General features: G+C 44.1%; 6 protein-coding genes across 6 annotated transcripts; 2 read left to right on the top strand and 4 right to left on the bottom strand.

Moving 5' to 3' along the window:
• Nucleotides 1–406: 406 nt before the first annotated feature.
• On the top strand, nt 407–5,810 carry SAMD00019534_105450 (hypothetical protein; the record flags this gene model as incomplete). Its single annotated transcript, XM_012894383.1, has 3 exons — nt 407–1,028; nt 1,132–4,761; nt 4,825–5,810. The coding sequence occupies 3 exons, from the start codon at nt 407–409 to the stop codon at nt 5,808–5,810; spliced, it is 5,238 nt and encodes a 1,745-aa protein (XP_012749837.1).
• A 42-nt stretch (nt 5,811–5,852) lies between these two features.
• SAMD00019534_105440 (hypothetical protein) lies at nt 5,853–6,798 on the bottom strand (the record flags this gene model as incomplete). Its single annotated transcript, XM_012894382.1, has 3 exons — nt 5,853–6,258; nt 6,347–6,519; nt 6,595–6,798. 3 exons carry the CDS (start codon nt 6,796–6,798, stop codon nt 5,853–5,855), a joined length of 783 nt encoding a protein of 260 aa, XP_012749836.1.
• A 204-nt stretch (nt 6,799–7,002) lies between these two features.
• On the bottom strand, nt 7,003–7,370 carry SAMD00019534_105430 (hypothetical protein; the record flags this gene model as incomplete). Its single annotated transcript, XM_012894381.1, has 2 exons — nt 7,003–7,159; nt 7,219–7,370. 2 exons carry the CDS (start codon nt 7,368–7,370, stop codon nt 7,003–7,005), a joined length of 309 nt encoding a protein of 102 aa, XP_012749835.1.
• A 593-nt stretch (nt 7,371–7,963) lies between these two features.
• Nucleotides 7,964–9,178, bottom strand: SAMD00019534_105420 (hypothetical protein; the record flags this gene model as incomplete). The annotated part of the gene is made up of 1 exon (XM_012894380.1): nt 7,964–9,178. A coding segment is annotated over one exon (1,215 nt), but the record flags the coding sequence as incomplete, so codon positions are not given.
• A 527-nt stretch (nt 9,179–9,705) lies between these two features.
• SAMD00019534_105410 (hypothetical protein) lies at nt 9,706–11,911 on the bottom strand (the record flags this gene model as incomplete). The annotated part of the gene is made up of 3 exons (XM_012894379.1): nt 9,706–10,794; nt 10,869–11,514; nt 11,607–11,911. 3 exons carry the CDS (start codon nt 11,909–11,911, stop codon nt 9,706–9,708), a joined length of 2,040 nt encoding a protein of 679 aa, XP_012749833.1.
• A 1,012-nt stretch (nt 11,912–12,923) lies between these two features.
• SAMD00019534_105400 (hypothetical protein) lies at nt 12,924–13,550 on the top strand (the record flags this gene model as incomplete). Its single annotated transcript, XM_012894378.1, has 3 exons — nt 12,924–12,932; nt 13,016–13,385; nt 13,474–13,550. The coding sequence occupies 3 exons, from the start codon at nt 12,924–12,926 to the stop codon at nt 13,548–13,550; spliced, it is 456 nt and encodes a 151-aa protein (XP_012749832.1).
• Nucleotides 13,551–13,630: the final 80 nt, after the last annotated feature.

Genomic DNA, 13,630 nt, shown 5'->3' with positions numbered 1-13,630 from the left:
TGATCAACCCTCTCGACAATCATGATTGTACATGATTGACGACCCATTCGAATGATTATCTCTTCTTCTTATCCTGATGTATGAATAAACAACGAATCACCTCTGGTCCTGGCATCCACATCTTGTCTTTTTGAATCCTGGGCCTTGCCTTGCAGTTGACCCCACTTTTACAAGGATCTTGAGTTGCCTTTGAAAGGTCCTTGGACACTTCCCTCATTCAATTGAACATTCAACATACTTACCTACTTATACATATAATCATACATACATATAAATACAATGTTACATTGATATAATCAATGAATGTAGCATAACCTGTATCATCTAATCAAACATACAAACAACCTCTCAATCATTCAATCAATCAACAAACGCAACAACAACAACAACAACAACAACATATATAATGCGATCATTACTGATACTCATAACGACGTTGATACTGCTTGCGCATTCACAAACACAAACACAAGCACAACAACAACCTCAACAGATAGTATCTAATTGGGGCTTTGAATACGACTCTGCCTCATCAGCATGGAGTGATCCTCATTCATTGATAGGTCAGCCAACATCACAGTATGACGTGTTCCAGGGACAGCGAGCAGCAATCTTTGGCTATCCAAACACAAACAGTCTGACACAACTAGATCTGAATCAAACTGTACTGTTTCCTGTGTTGCAAGCGACGCCTGAGCATCCTTGGTCGCCCGATCAGCTGCTGCTACAGTTTGCGTTCAAGGCGCCACCACTCAACATCACGATGACCAACACTCACTTCTCATTCATTGTCAATGTGGATGAGACACTGGTCTTCTGGCTAACATCGTCCTGCTATCAAGATCCAGACTTCAATGTCGAGCTCATTGACCAGTACAACCTATTCAACACCGACGTCACGCAGTTTGCCGATGGCAACAATCACAACATAACCTTCAGACTAACCATCGTATCATTCAATGCCGAATCAAACTTCAACCTCTACATCGATCACGTCAACTTATTCACCACCCTTAAGACGCCCTTAGGTATGTTGCCGTGCCATGCCGGCCAGACATTCAATCATTCAATCAATCAGTCCGCTCACTCATTCACTAACTCAACCAATCAATCAATCAAACAAACTATCAGAGTATGACTTGTTTGTGTCACCAAGTGGAGATGACACTAATAATAATGGAAACAAGTCCAGTCCATTCCAGACTGTTCAACGCGCGATAGATTCAATATCTGAACAACAATCATATACGATATATATTGATAGCGCTGTATATAACTTCCAACAGCTGGCCAGCACGGTATTCACGCGAGGCAAAACGCTGACCATTGTCGGCCTGCCATCCGAGCAGCTGGTCTACCCAACGTGGACGGGAACAGTGGGCACGCTGCTCTCTGTGCTGCCCGCCCCCATCACCTACGCTTACAACCCCAACACAAACTGTCCCATCATGCCGAGCAAGGCACTGTTAGCGCCTGTGTCGCTAAGCGATGTCCAGATTGTCGACCTCACACCCAGTCCGAGCAGCTTGCTGAGTGGCTGTTATGCAGTGATCGTGACGCAGGGTGCCCAGGCGGTGTTCGCCTCGGTACCGCTGCTCAATCACACATCCAGCTCGCAGATGGGACTCGCTTGCGTGGCGCCCAGCGCCACACTCTCGGTGCAAGACTCGACGTTCAACAACATCACCACAGCCTCGCCCGGCTCGGTCTTTTCTTCGATCAATGGCACGCTACAGATTACAAACACCGTATTCTCAAACATCTTGTACAACTCTGTCCGATCGACTATGGGACAGCTGGGCATTACCACAACAGAGTTTGTTCGCGCTGGTCCTATCAACAGTATCACCGACAGGTCGGTGACTCTGAGTCATCTCAATCTGCACGACGCCACAAGCAACAACGTGCCGCTGATCAATCTGCCCAGCGTGCTCAATTCGATCGACATTAGCGATATCACCATCCACGACTCGAGCCATATTGGCGGCATTCTCTGCGGCATGGCGGCGCAGACCAACATCGCCAACGTCCAAATGTACAATCTCAAACAGAGCAACAATGGTCTGATGATCTCGTCGACCGCGCAGCTGAGCATGTCAAACGTCACCGTCTCGTCGTGCTCGAACTTCGACACCAACGATTTCAACTTCATCAGTCTGGTGCAGGTTACTGGACACATGGACGCGATCACCATCTCGGGCATATCGCTCGAGACTGAGGTGTCCATCATCAGCGTGTCGCAGGGGTCAAATATCAACGTCACCAACCTCTACATGTACAACAATCAGATCCCGCTGGTCTCCAACCAGGGCTCGATCCTGTCGTTCGACCACGTGACATTGTACAACAACTCACTCTACTCGCTCGTGCGTTGTGCCTCGGGTATCTTCTCGATCAGCGACACCCAAGTCGTCAACAACCTCGTGACAGCCATCGACACGACCGACTGTCAGGTGTCCATCGCCAGCAGCAACTTCTCGGCCAACGCCAACTACATCTTTGATCAGTACCCGTTGGTCACGATCAAGCAGGGCACGCTCACAATGAACGACCTTACATTCTCAGGCAACATTGGCTTCGACGTCCTCTCACTCAATGGCCTGGAGACGGCCACACTCGACAGCGTCACATTCGACTCGAACAAGTTTGGATGCCAACTAGGCGCTGCCAACTGTCTCCAATTTAAGGGCGATCAACTTTTGTTTACAGGCAACAAGGAGCTGCAACCTGTGCTCGAGCTGACCAACACGACGGCCACCATCACCAACTCACACCTCTTGTTCAATGTGTATCCAATCAACATCACGCGATCATCAATAAGCTTTGACAACCTCAACATCGTCAACACAACGGGCGACAGTGCCATCCGTATTCAATCTTCAAACGGTGTGTGGAGCAACAGTGTCATCTCCAACAACACAATCTCCCCAACAGGCTCAACCCTGCACTTGGAGGACAGCGACATCTCGTTCGTGGACGTCACGCTGGCCAACCTGTCGTCGCCATCCTACCCGATCGGCAAACAACGCGGCGGAAACACCTCATTCATGCGCTGCAACATCACCAACACAATTGGCTCAGTGTCTGGCGGTTTCCAAGTCGATAGCGGCACGCTCATCATGGTGGACTCGACGCTCAGTAACAACTTTGGAAAGATATGCGCCGTTCTACTGGCCAGCAACTCGACCATCAACATCGTGGGCTCAACTATCGATAACAATGTGGCGTCCGAGTCGATCGTCCAACTCAACCAGGAGAGCAGCTTCTACTTCACGGGCAGCACGTTCCTCAAGAACATCCTGTCCAACTCGCTGCACATCACTGACTCAAAAGGCACCATCGACCAATGTCGCTTCCAGGACAACAGCGATCTGGGTACCATCGTGCACATCAAGAGCTCGGACGTCACCATCCAGGGCACGACCTTCCTCACCTCATTCACGCTCAACGACGGCTCGTACTCGACCATTCACAGCATGCAGTCGTCGCTGACCATCCTTGGCTCATCGTTCTCCAACAACCTCGGCACCTTGCGTCCGGCCCTCGCCATCGAGACCACCAACATCATAGTCAACAACTCGCGTTTTGAGAGCAATGTCAACCTGTACGGCATGGGCGGCATCCTCTACCTGTCGCAGTCGACCGCGTCCATCAACTCCAACGTCTTCAAGAAGGGCAGCGCACACCTGGGCGGCTGCATGTTCATCTCACAGACCTCGGCATTCATCAGCAACAATACATTCAGTTCTTGCTCAGCGTCGTCTGGTGGCGCAATCTTTGTAGACTACTCAAACATCAATGTCACTCAATGTTCATTCGATCAGTGCTCAGCATGGCAGGGCAGCTACACAGACATCAGCGACAACTCATCCTACGTCAACAATGGCGGTGCGATTGCCGTGACGCCCATCACACAGTTCAGGCGCAAGACCATGGTCTACGTGTCCAGCACTTACTTTACTGACAATAAGGCCATGCTGGATGGTGGCGTGGTCTGGTCATCCGACTCGCGTACCCCTACATTCGTCTACCAGTCCAGCTTCATTCAAAACTCGGCGTCGGGTGGCGGTGGCGCTCTGTTCTGGGAGAAGCAGCCCATCTACGAACTGGACGACAGATTCCTCAACAACATCGCCATCTACGGACCTCAACACGCTACTGACGGACGCAAGATCAATCTGGACTTCCCCAAGCCACCGCAACGACAGCTGATCTTCCCCATCGTGGGAAGCTTCATTGATTTCTATGATCAGCTGGTGGTCAATCACCCCTCCTATCAGTTCATTCTCAATGTGCGCGGCATCCAGAACTCCAACGAGTCAATCACCAAGCAGTCGGCACCCTATCTCGGTCAGTCCACCTTCTACGCCACATTGACAGGCGAGCCTGGCGACCAGTACCTTGTGAATCTGACACTGCTTGCGCCATCTGGCGAGTTGTTGTACAAGAACGTCACAGTCATCACCATTCAGACGTGCATGACCAATCAGTACCTGCGTAACAACATCTGTGCTCTCTGTCCCACTGGTCAGATTGGCTACAATGGCATCGAGTGCTATGTCTGTCCCGAAACGACCAACTGTCCCGATGGCAACATGTACCCAAATCGAGGCTACTGGTTCTCCAACTTCACCTTCCCACCCGAGATCTACAAGTGTGATCCAACCATCTGTCTTGAGAAGCAATGCCGTCCGCTCCATACCGGTGTTCTTTGCGGACAATGTGTTCCAGGCGCAGCCAAGTCTGCCATCTACTGTCACAGTAAGTGGTCGAGTCGCGACAATCAATCAACACAATCCTAACCCTCACCTCCTATTCGTATAGAATGTACAAAGGACAACCCTGGCACCATAATATTGTTCGTCCTGTTTTGTCTTGGCATGACGGCACTTCTAACAAGATATAGTATACCGACCAGGAGCATATTATATTCGATGTTTATCACGCTTCAATTGTTGGGCATCATGGGCGAAAGGAATGACAGCTTCTACTTCTTCTCAATATTCAATTTTAGAATTGACTTCCTGCCCAGTTGCGTGTCGCCCAAGCTCAGTTACCTTGCCAAATACTACATCACCATCATGTCCATGGTGTTTGTGGGACTGTGCAGCTTCATCCTTCATGGCGTGCAGCGTGTGCGCCGACTCTTTGGCCTGCCACTGGTCGAGATGAATGTTCAGTGGACCAAACGATTGATCTCAACAGCGTTGTTCTTCTACGTTCCCATTACCTACACGAGCCTTACCCTGGTGCCATGCAAGAGAATCGAGTCATCATGGTACTTGGACTACGATCAAGGAATTGAATGCTACACGTCGGCCCACATTGGTGCCATGACCTTTGGCATTGTCACCATGTTGCTAATGTCCATCCTGCTACCACTGCTCACGCTACTTAACCGCTACCACTCACATCGAACCATCAACCCAGTGCTGTTTGCCCATCTCCAACCGCGCTACCAACACTGGGACGTGATCCGACTGCTCATCTGTCTGTTGTTCATCTTCATCTCTGTGGGCTTCCAGTTCTACTCGTCCGAACAGTCACTGGTCATTGCCCTGCTGATTGGCGTTGGCTTTGCCATCCTATATCTGAACCAGCCATACAAGAATGACAAGCGCAATCGTTCAGAGATCCTTCTATTGTTCATCGTGCTGCTGGGCACGCTGGCCTCCAACTCGCGAATGCTGACCTACAATCCCAGCCTTGGCATCACTTTGATGGTGTTGTCATCGCTGGCCATTGCCGTGGCGGCCATATATATTCTCCTCAAACTGAGGTTGCAAGCCAAGCTGTCCAAAGTTAAGTAAACGAATGGCATGTTCCATAATGATAGCAATGTGTATATGTGTTTATAGAATATCATCGTCCATCATGTTCTCGATATCATCGTCGTCGTCGCCCTCCTCTCCATCATTGTCGCTGTCGTGATCCAAACTGACATCGTCCATATCCTCTCCGTCCTCCTCCTCGTCGTCGTTGCCCTCTGGGTTGAACTCATCATCGCTGTTGTCTTCAAAGACCAGGGCAGGGTCGTACTCGACGGGGCGCTGTCCAGCACTGCTCTTTTTGTTGTCATTTCCGTGGCTCTCGAGCAACTCAAACTTGCCCACCAACTTTGTCAGTGATTCTCCCAGTTTCCACATATCATCGACAACAGGTGCCAAACGGTTAAGCTTTGACCAAAGGTTGGGCACTGCCAACAGATATGTAGAATGATCCTTGATAATCATATTGATCCATGGTGTAATTATATGTCTAAAWARATAGTTCATTGATTGATTGATCAAAGTTAGGTTATGATTGCTTAGGACCCACTGACCTGCGTCAATGAAGAACAACATACGACTTGAGAGCATCTTGAGCAAAGTCTTCAATGATCTTTGTGAGTAGATGATATGCGAATGGTGATGATAGGTTCTTGACAGTGTTGGTGATGATATGATGTTTGGTCTGTAATGCCTTTAGCAGTAGTGTATTGTCTGTATCTTTCAATGCATTCTTAATAGCTTCAATATTCTGTTTGTTTGTTGAGTAATAGATGTAAGTAACAAGATGAGTAAGTGTATCCACATCGATCAGGTTCAAACCTACCTTCAGTTTCTCTGCATCCTTTGCAGCCCTTCCACTCAGCTCATTGTTATCATTGTTGTTGTCGTCTGTCATTGTGTCTTTATCTTCAGAGGTAATGGTGATATTGTTGACTATCACTTCCTTTTCCTTTTGTTTGACCTCTTTGCTTGGTGTAGCCGAGGTCTTTGATTTGCTAGCCTTTGGTGTAGATGGTTGTTTAGGCATTGTATTATCTGTATCTGTATGTATATATATAAGTTATGTATTTGATGTGCACTATCAGATTCATAAAAGAACCGAGTTAATGAAAAAGGATCAATGACAATGGACAAAAAACGAACGAGGCTTTTTTGATCAAAATGATAAAAATGGAAGTTCCTTGTCAGACCTTCAAGCAAATGTACAAGCAAGTTGGGTATAGTTTATTTGTTAACAAGTGGTATATACGATGGTCCTCTTCTTGATGCTGGACATCTTGTCCTTGACTAACTGAGCAGTCTCCTTTGATGTTTGTTGGCACATATCTCTCATTGTTTCACTATTGTTGCCTAGTTTCTCTGAGGTCAAGTTGGAGGCACTAACACATCTGTAATATTGTAATGATTAGAGTTATGTTCCAAATTAGTATTTGATTGTAATATTTACTTTCTGGAAACATCCTTTGCAATGTTTGCAATGTTCAGGTTCAATGAGGATAACATCTCTCTGGTAAGAATTGAAGGAACGAATGTTGAGGACTCGATTGGAGCACTGGCCGCAACAAGTGGTAGTCTTACAATCACTCTCCTAGGTGTCATCACACCACTACTTGAACATCTGCTTCCACTTGCCTCTCCTACAATAAGTCGATCCTCATCCTCTGATGGATCCCAACTTCCTAATGATATTTCATCATCACTAATATTGATCTGAATCCATTCTTCACTAATATAATCGGCCATTATTAATAATAATATTATTCAATGTTATTCTATATAAATGTATATTATAATTTATATTTGTATATAACAAGTTATGATGTCGACATTAGAATGAAGTGATTATGATTCCGGCTTAAGCATATATTGGATGGATTGGCTTGGATTGATAGACCGTTACAGATGGCTCACTTGTTTATTCAAATATGTGAATGTGGTGAAAGTATGTGTGTATCTGTATATTTGTGTTTGTGTTTGATGTAGTGCTCGAACACATCCAACTCCGGATGCGCATGTCGTTCTTAATTAGGGTGATCTTGGTCAATGCTCACACACCACACCATCTCCACTACCCTTTTGTTCAACAACACACGTGTGCACACCATGGAAGGTATGAAGTTCTTGATTGTCAACCATTTTCATCTTCCAACTCTAGAACAAACAAATATTAATTTATTTGTTATTTGTTATTTGTTAATTAAGTTCTCAAGTAGTAGATTGTCTTTGGTTGTAATGTATATTCTTTGTTCAGAGTTTGCTGTGATTATTGAAAAAATTAAATGTTTGTCATCAATTCTGCAAAGACTTCCAAAGTCTCCAAGTGTGATGTTGGCAATACCAGAGTTCAAATATTGTCTTATAGCATCTTGTCTTAATGAATAGCTGAAGCTTGGGTAATATGTCAAGACCAATGTTCGAATTTGTCCATTGAACCATTCATTACGAGGTAGTAATGGTAGGTGATACTTAACTTCTGACTTCATAGTCACACGTTGTATACGACAGAATATGAAGGTACTTGAAGTAGTACAAATGAACAGATTATTAGAGTATGCCAATGATGTTAGAGATAATGGAATACAATCATGGTCGGTTGGTTGATAGAATTTGTGACCTAGCTCCAAGTGGGTAAGAGATGGAGGGAGGACTGATTGGTACATAGGTTTGTTGTACACACCTCTAAGCTTCAACGATACAAGGGAGGAGGGCAGTACACCGGTTTTCAATTTCTTGTTGAAGTTCTCTCCAAATGTCAAGTATCGCAATGATCTTGACAAAACTCCAGGATTAATCTTGGAGTTGAATCCATATCCAAGCTTGAGCTTGGTAAGTGAGTCGGGGAGGACAGAAGGTCGTAGAACTTTGTCGAAGTACTCCAACTTGAGAGTTCTGAGTTGTGATGGTAGTACATCTGTATCTATGTCCTGCTCGAAGTATTCCATTCGGATTGAGGTTAGGGAGTGCGGTAACACTCCTGGTGATAAAGGCATATCGAACCTCTTTAGTTCCAACACTGTTAACGATTTGGGCAACGCATTAACAAGTAACTGATTATTGAAACCTTCAGAGTGTAATGATTTGATTGAATCTGGTAGTGCTCCTGGCTCGAAATGATCGGTGTAACCTAGACAAAGTTCAGTGACTGACGATGGGATGATACCTTGCTCAATCTTATGATTGTATGAACTGCCAAGTGACAATGATGTTACAGTCGCAGGTATTGAACCAGGTTGTAGTGGTTGATTGAACCTATCATTGAATGTAATCTCAGTGATACCTTCCGGGATGATACCAGGAATGATCAGTTGGTCAAACTTTGATGATTCATCAAAGTGTATCGATGTGACCTGTGGCAGTAATGTGACCGTAACAAACGATTGTTCTTTCTTAAAGACTGCTCGTGATCGATCTCTACCAACAAGTATATATGGTTGTCCTTCAACTTCATATCTTTCTATTATCTTGTCTTTGTTTGATTGAATGATCGAATGAATGAATGAATGAATGAATGAATGATAGATTGAATGTTAAAATAAGAATGAATGAATGAATGAATGAATGAATACATACTATTAGGATTGCAACGATGAAGGATAGAGAAGTTGTTGTTGTTGAATGTATGATTGTGAAGACATTCACATGTTTCTTGTGGTCGTACAATTGACAATCTATTAGAGTATAGCCTTTTACAACATAAAATGAAGCAACATATATCAACTGCATGTTGTTGTTGTTGTTGATGTTGTTGTTGTTGTTGTTGTAGACTATTAACAACATGTTGAAGTAATATAATAGGTAGTTTATCCAACATAATTATTATTATTAGAATGTATAGATTAATGAGTATTATTCTTCCTAGCCGAATTATGTTTATAAATATATTTACAAATATTTATTTATCATCTGATTATCACTTTAAAGTTGAACATGTGTTTTACATGATTGAACAGGAGGCAGTTCTCATAACCTCGGACTTGATGCCATAGATCAATGATTTCATCTCCTCCTTGCTGGCGATACGTGAGAAGTGGTGAACGTTGTAGCATTCAGTGACGGCAGGTGGCACCTCGGGGAATGCAGATGGGTCGGCCAGGTCAGTCTTGAGAGCAACGATGAATATCTTTGCCTTTGGGTCGATGCTCTTGATGCGGTTCACATAGGATTGCACCCTCGATAAACTATTCATGTTGGTGACATCAAAGCACACACCATATGCTGCAATGTTGGAGAGGGACACTGCATTGTAGGGTGTGGTCTGCTCCTGCAACTTGACCTTGCCCATTGATCCATTGTTGATGGCCTCGACAAAGGTTGACTTTCCAATCATCGTGTCACCAACGATTGAGACTACCATGTTCTTCTTGGTCTTGGGGCGTGCACCACCAAAGTATGAGCCAATGAACAAAGTGTCCATCATTGAGCGTGAGACAGTGCCATCAGTGTGAGTGTATGAAGCTGGGACAACATCCTTGGAGACATATGTTCCGGCGCCATCAGACTGTGTGGTGAAGTAGCCCAAATCAACTTGGAAGTAGTATGTTGGCTTGGTTGCATGGTCCCTGTCATGGTTGAACCAGCCCTCATTGCTTCTCATTGCGGTTGGCTTTCCTCTGACCTTGACCACAACATCCTTCTTTGGTGCAAGTGAGGTGATATCACCAGTGGGGGCAGTGTCTGGGGATGCAGTGGTGGTAGTCGAGGTGGTCGTTGTGGTCTCGGTTGCAGCTGGTGTCTCGGTCTTGGAATCAGCGACGACGACCTCAAAGTTCTCCTTGTTCAAGTCGGCCATGATTGATGACATGTCACCATTCTGAGTTTGAGTGGCCAATTCCGATTCGAACTTCTTGAACTTCTCCTTTGAAGCCTCACGGTAACAAATGGCCAAGAACATCTCAGTGATGAATGAGAAGTTCTTAAAGTTGATGCATACACCTCCAGTTCTCTTTGCAATCTCCTCATAGAATGGTGAGTTTCCCAATGCCTTGACACCATATATCTTGACTCCCATGTCAAACAGTTCATCCTAAGTATGATTGATTGATTGAGTGAGTGTCAGTGACCGATCACTTGAGTGATTGATTGATGAAGAATACTTACACATTCCTCCAACCAGTTGATGGACAAGTTAGTGTGTGATGGCTCGTGTGGATTGGCATCACCAATCATAACGAATGCCTTGGATGTGTGTGTTGACCAGGTGAGCTCCTTGGCCTTCTTGAGTGCCCATTCATATGCCTCTGGGGCGTCACCACCGCCAGTGCCCGGGACATTCTTGATGAACTGTACCAACTCGTCCAAGTTCTGTGAAAGGTCCAATGTGGTCAACACCTTGGAGGCATCACAATAGTCACCCAAACCCATGATACCAATACGGATGTTGGGGATGTCCTTCATCAGACGACTGACAGTCTTCTCGACCTGTGATCTGACGTTCTGGATGATCGATGACATTGAGCCAGTGGTATCGAAACAAAAGACGATCTCGACATCTGATGATATGGACGACTCGACAAAACTGCTCAACAATGCATCCTGATCGAATTGCTCATCAGCAGCAGCTGGTGCATTGTATGTCTCTACCTTTGGACGCTCAGTCAACTCCATCTCCAACACCTCCATGTTTGCCAAAGTGGTATGAAGTGATGAATGCTTGACCAAAGCAGTTGGACTACCAGCCTTCTTCAACACAATATCATGAGTTGCCAACTCTGGAATACTAGTTGTCAACATATTCTTGATTTGCCTGTATGATTAAGTGTGTGATGGAATGATTCCAGGTGAGCAAGTGTGATCATTTTGGTTGAATGATTGAATGATTGAATAGATGATACTTACGCCATGAGAGTAGCAATAGTGAGGCCATCATTGTTTGGAACAGATACTGGATGTTCCATGTTCTTGTAGAGTACTACAAACTTTAACTCTTTGATTACCAACATGTGGACGGTGGTCTCCTTCTTGATACCAGTGCCAGAGACAGGGTTTCCAATCTCAATCTTCTCACCAGCGTACAATAGATCGAATTGGAAGATCTTATACTCTGTCCTCTCGGCAACCTTATTATAGAGTACCTGGACATCATCTGTTGGTTGAACATCCAAACTGAATGTGATTGTTGGTGATTTGATAAGGATCAACATTTTATATTATTATTGTTATTATTATTTATTATACAAAGGGAGATAATGGAGTTGAGAGTTGGATGTAGATATTTAGACTTATTTGTATATATGTCTTTGACTGATTGATTCATAAATTGATCAGGTCTCAAGTCCTTAAATCATTGTGAACAGACAAGATAAAATTAGATTCAAACCCACACCCCTCCATTTTTGATCACTTTCTTGAATGTTTTCAAAGCACCATCTTCATTGAAACTGTTTACACATTCATTTTGGAAAGAGATATGTGGAGTAGTGGAGTGTCTATGAATGATTGAGAATGAACATAGATAGATAAAGTGTGTCATATACGAATAAAGTTGGTCATCATCCTATATACTAAATTTAGACAATGCATCAGATAGAGACTAGAGTCAATAGATATTAGAAATCAATCATTATTAATATACATCTCCGACTTTATATTCCTTTCATTTATTCATTCAATGACACAATTGATTGATTGGTTGATTAAATCGATTCATTATGTCACTTTTGACGTCCTTGAAGTTGAAGTTCCATAAAGGTAATGTCAGATGCATGGGGGTTTGATTGACTGACGGATTCAGAAAGAAGTAGTGTTGGGATAAATCGGGTAAGACATCTATCTGATCATGTTAATTTGCTCAACAAACTGATGATACTTCTGTAATAATACTATTAATACTACTTATCTAATAAATATATATAACAAGATGATAAACCCGACTACATCTAAAAGCATAAAGTCAGTCTCACATAGATCCATTGAATGATTGAGTGATTGATTGATTGGTTAACATCGTATACTTGACTCTAACATCTAACATAACAAACACACAGTTCTAATGGTACGATCAGATTCCCAGACGACCTACAATCACCACAAAAGGTTGTCATTAGCAAGTTCGACGATGGATCAAGGACACTGACCACAGGTTGCTTCACAAGATCAAACAAAGACGATGGTGTCACCAATGAATATCAATCAGATATAAACGCCATCATCGTCATGTCAGAGGTATGTCTGACCTGACATCCATGTACACTCATTCACTCAATCACTCACTCACTCACGTCAATCAATCAATCAATCACTTCCAGTTGGATTGGATAAATTTACCAGCGGCAGAGAAGGAACGAATAGCATTGTATTGGGTCGATCATTATATACATCCAACCAATGGTATCATATTCTCTATGCATGGAAATGCCAACTACCTTCATCAATTCCGTTTGGTACCATTCAATATATTCAAACCTAGATTCCATGCACCAAAGGTCGTCAGTCTACCTGATGGTTCAATCACCGTGGACTACTGGCACTACGATCAACAGTCAGGTCTAGTCAGACATCACCTCGTACGATTCAATGAGAAGGGTAACATTGTAGCGAGATCAATCATACCACATCAATCACAGGCTCTGGCATACAGTTTGAGCACAGCTGTTGTTCTAACATTAGCTTTGTTGAGTAAGTCACATGATGGATGAGTGGAAGGTGTTAGTGTAGTGGTGGCGGATCATCTAACATATCAATCGATCAATCAATCAATCAATAGGCAACAGAGTCATCAGAAAGTCCTTGTTCCAGAGTATACATAAAGTTGCATTGCTCCGCGGCCTGTTGAAGCATTAACTAGGCCTTGGAGTCGATGTGATCAATCACTTTTGGAAACTAGTCATAAAATGGTGTATTCATTCAATTGATCGAGATTG

Source organism: Acytostelium subglobosum (genome assembly GCF_000787575.1).
Source record: "Acytostelium subglobosum LB1 DNA, scaffold: scaffold27, whole genome shotgun sequence".
Taxonomy (NCBI): Eukaryota; Evosea; class Eumycetozoa; order Acytosteliales; family Acytosteliaceae; genus Acytostelium; species Acytostelium subglobosum.
This window is presented reverse-complemented; position numbering and strand designations above follow the sequence as displayed.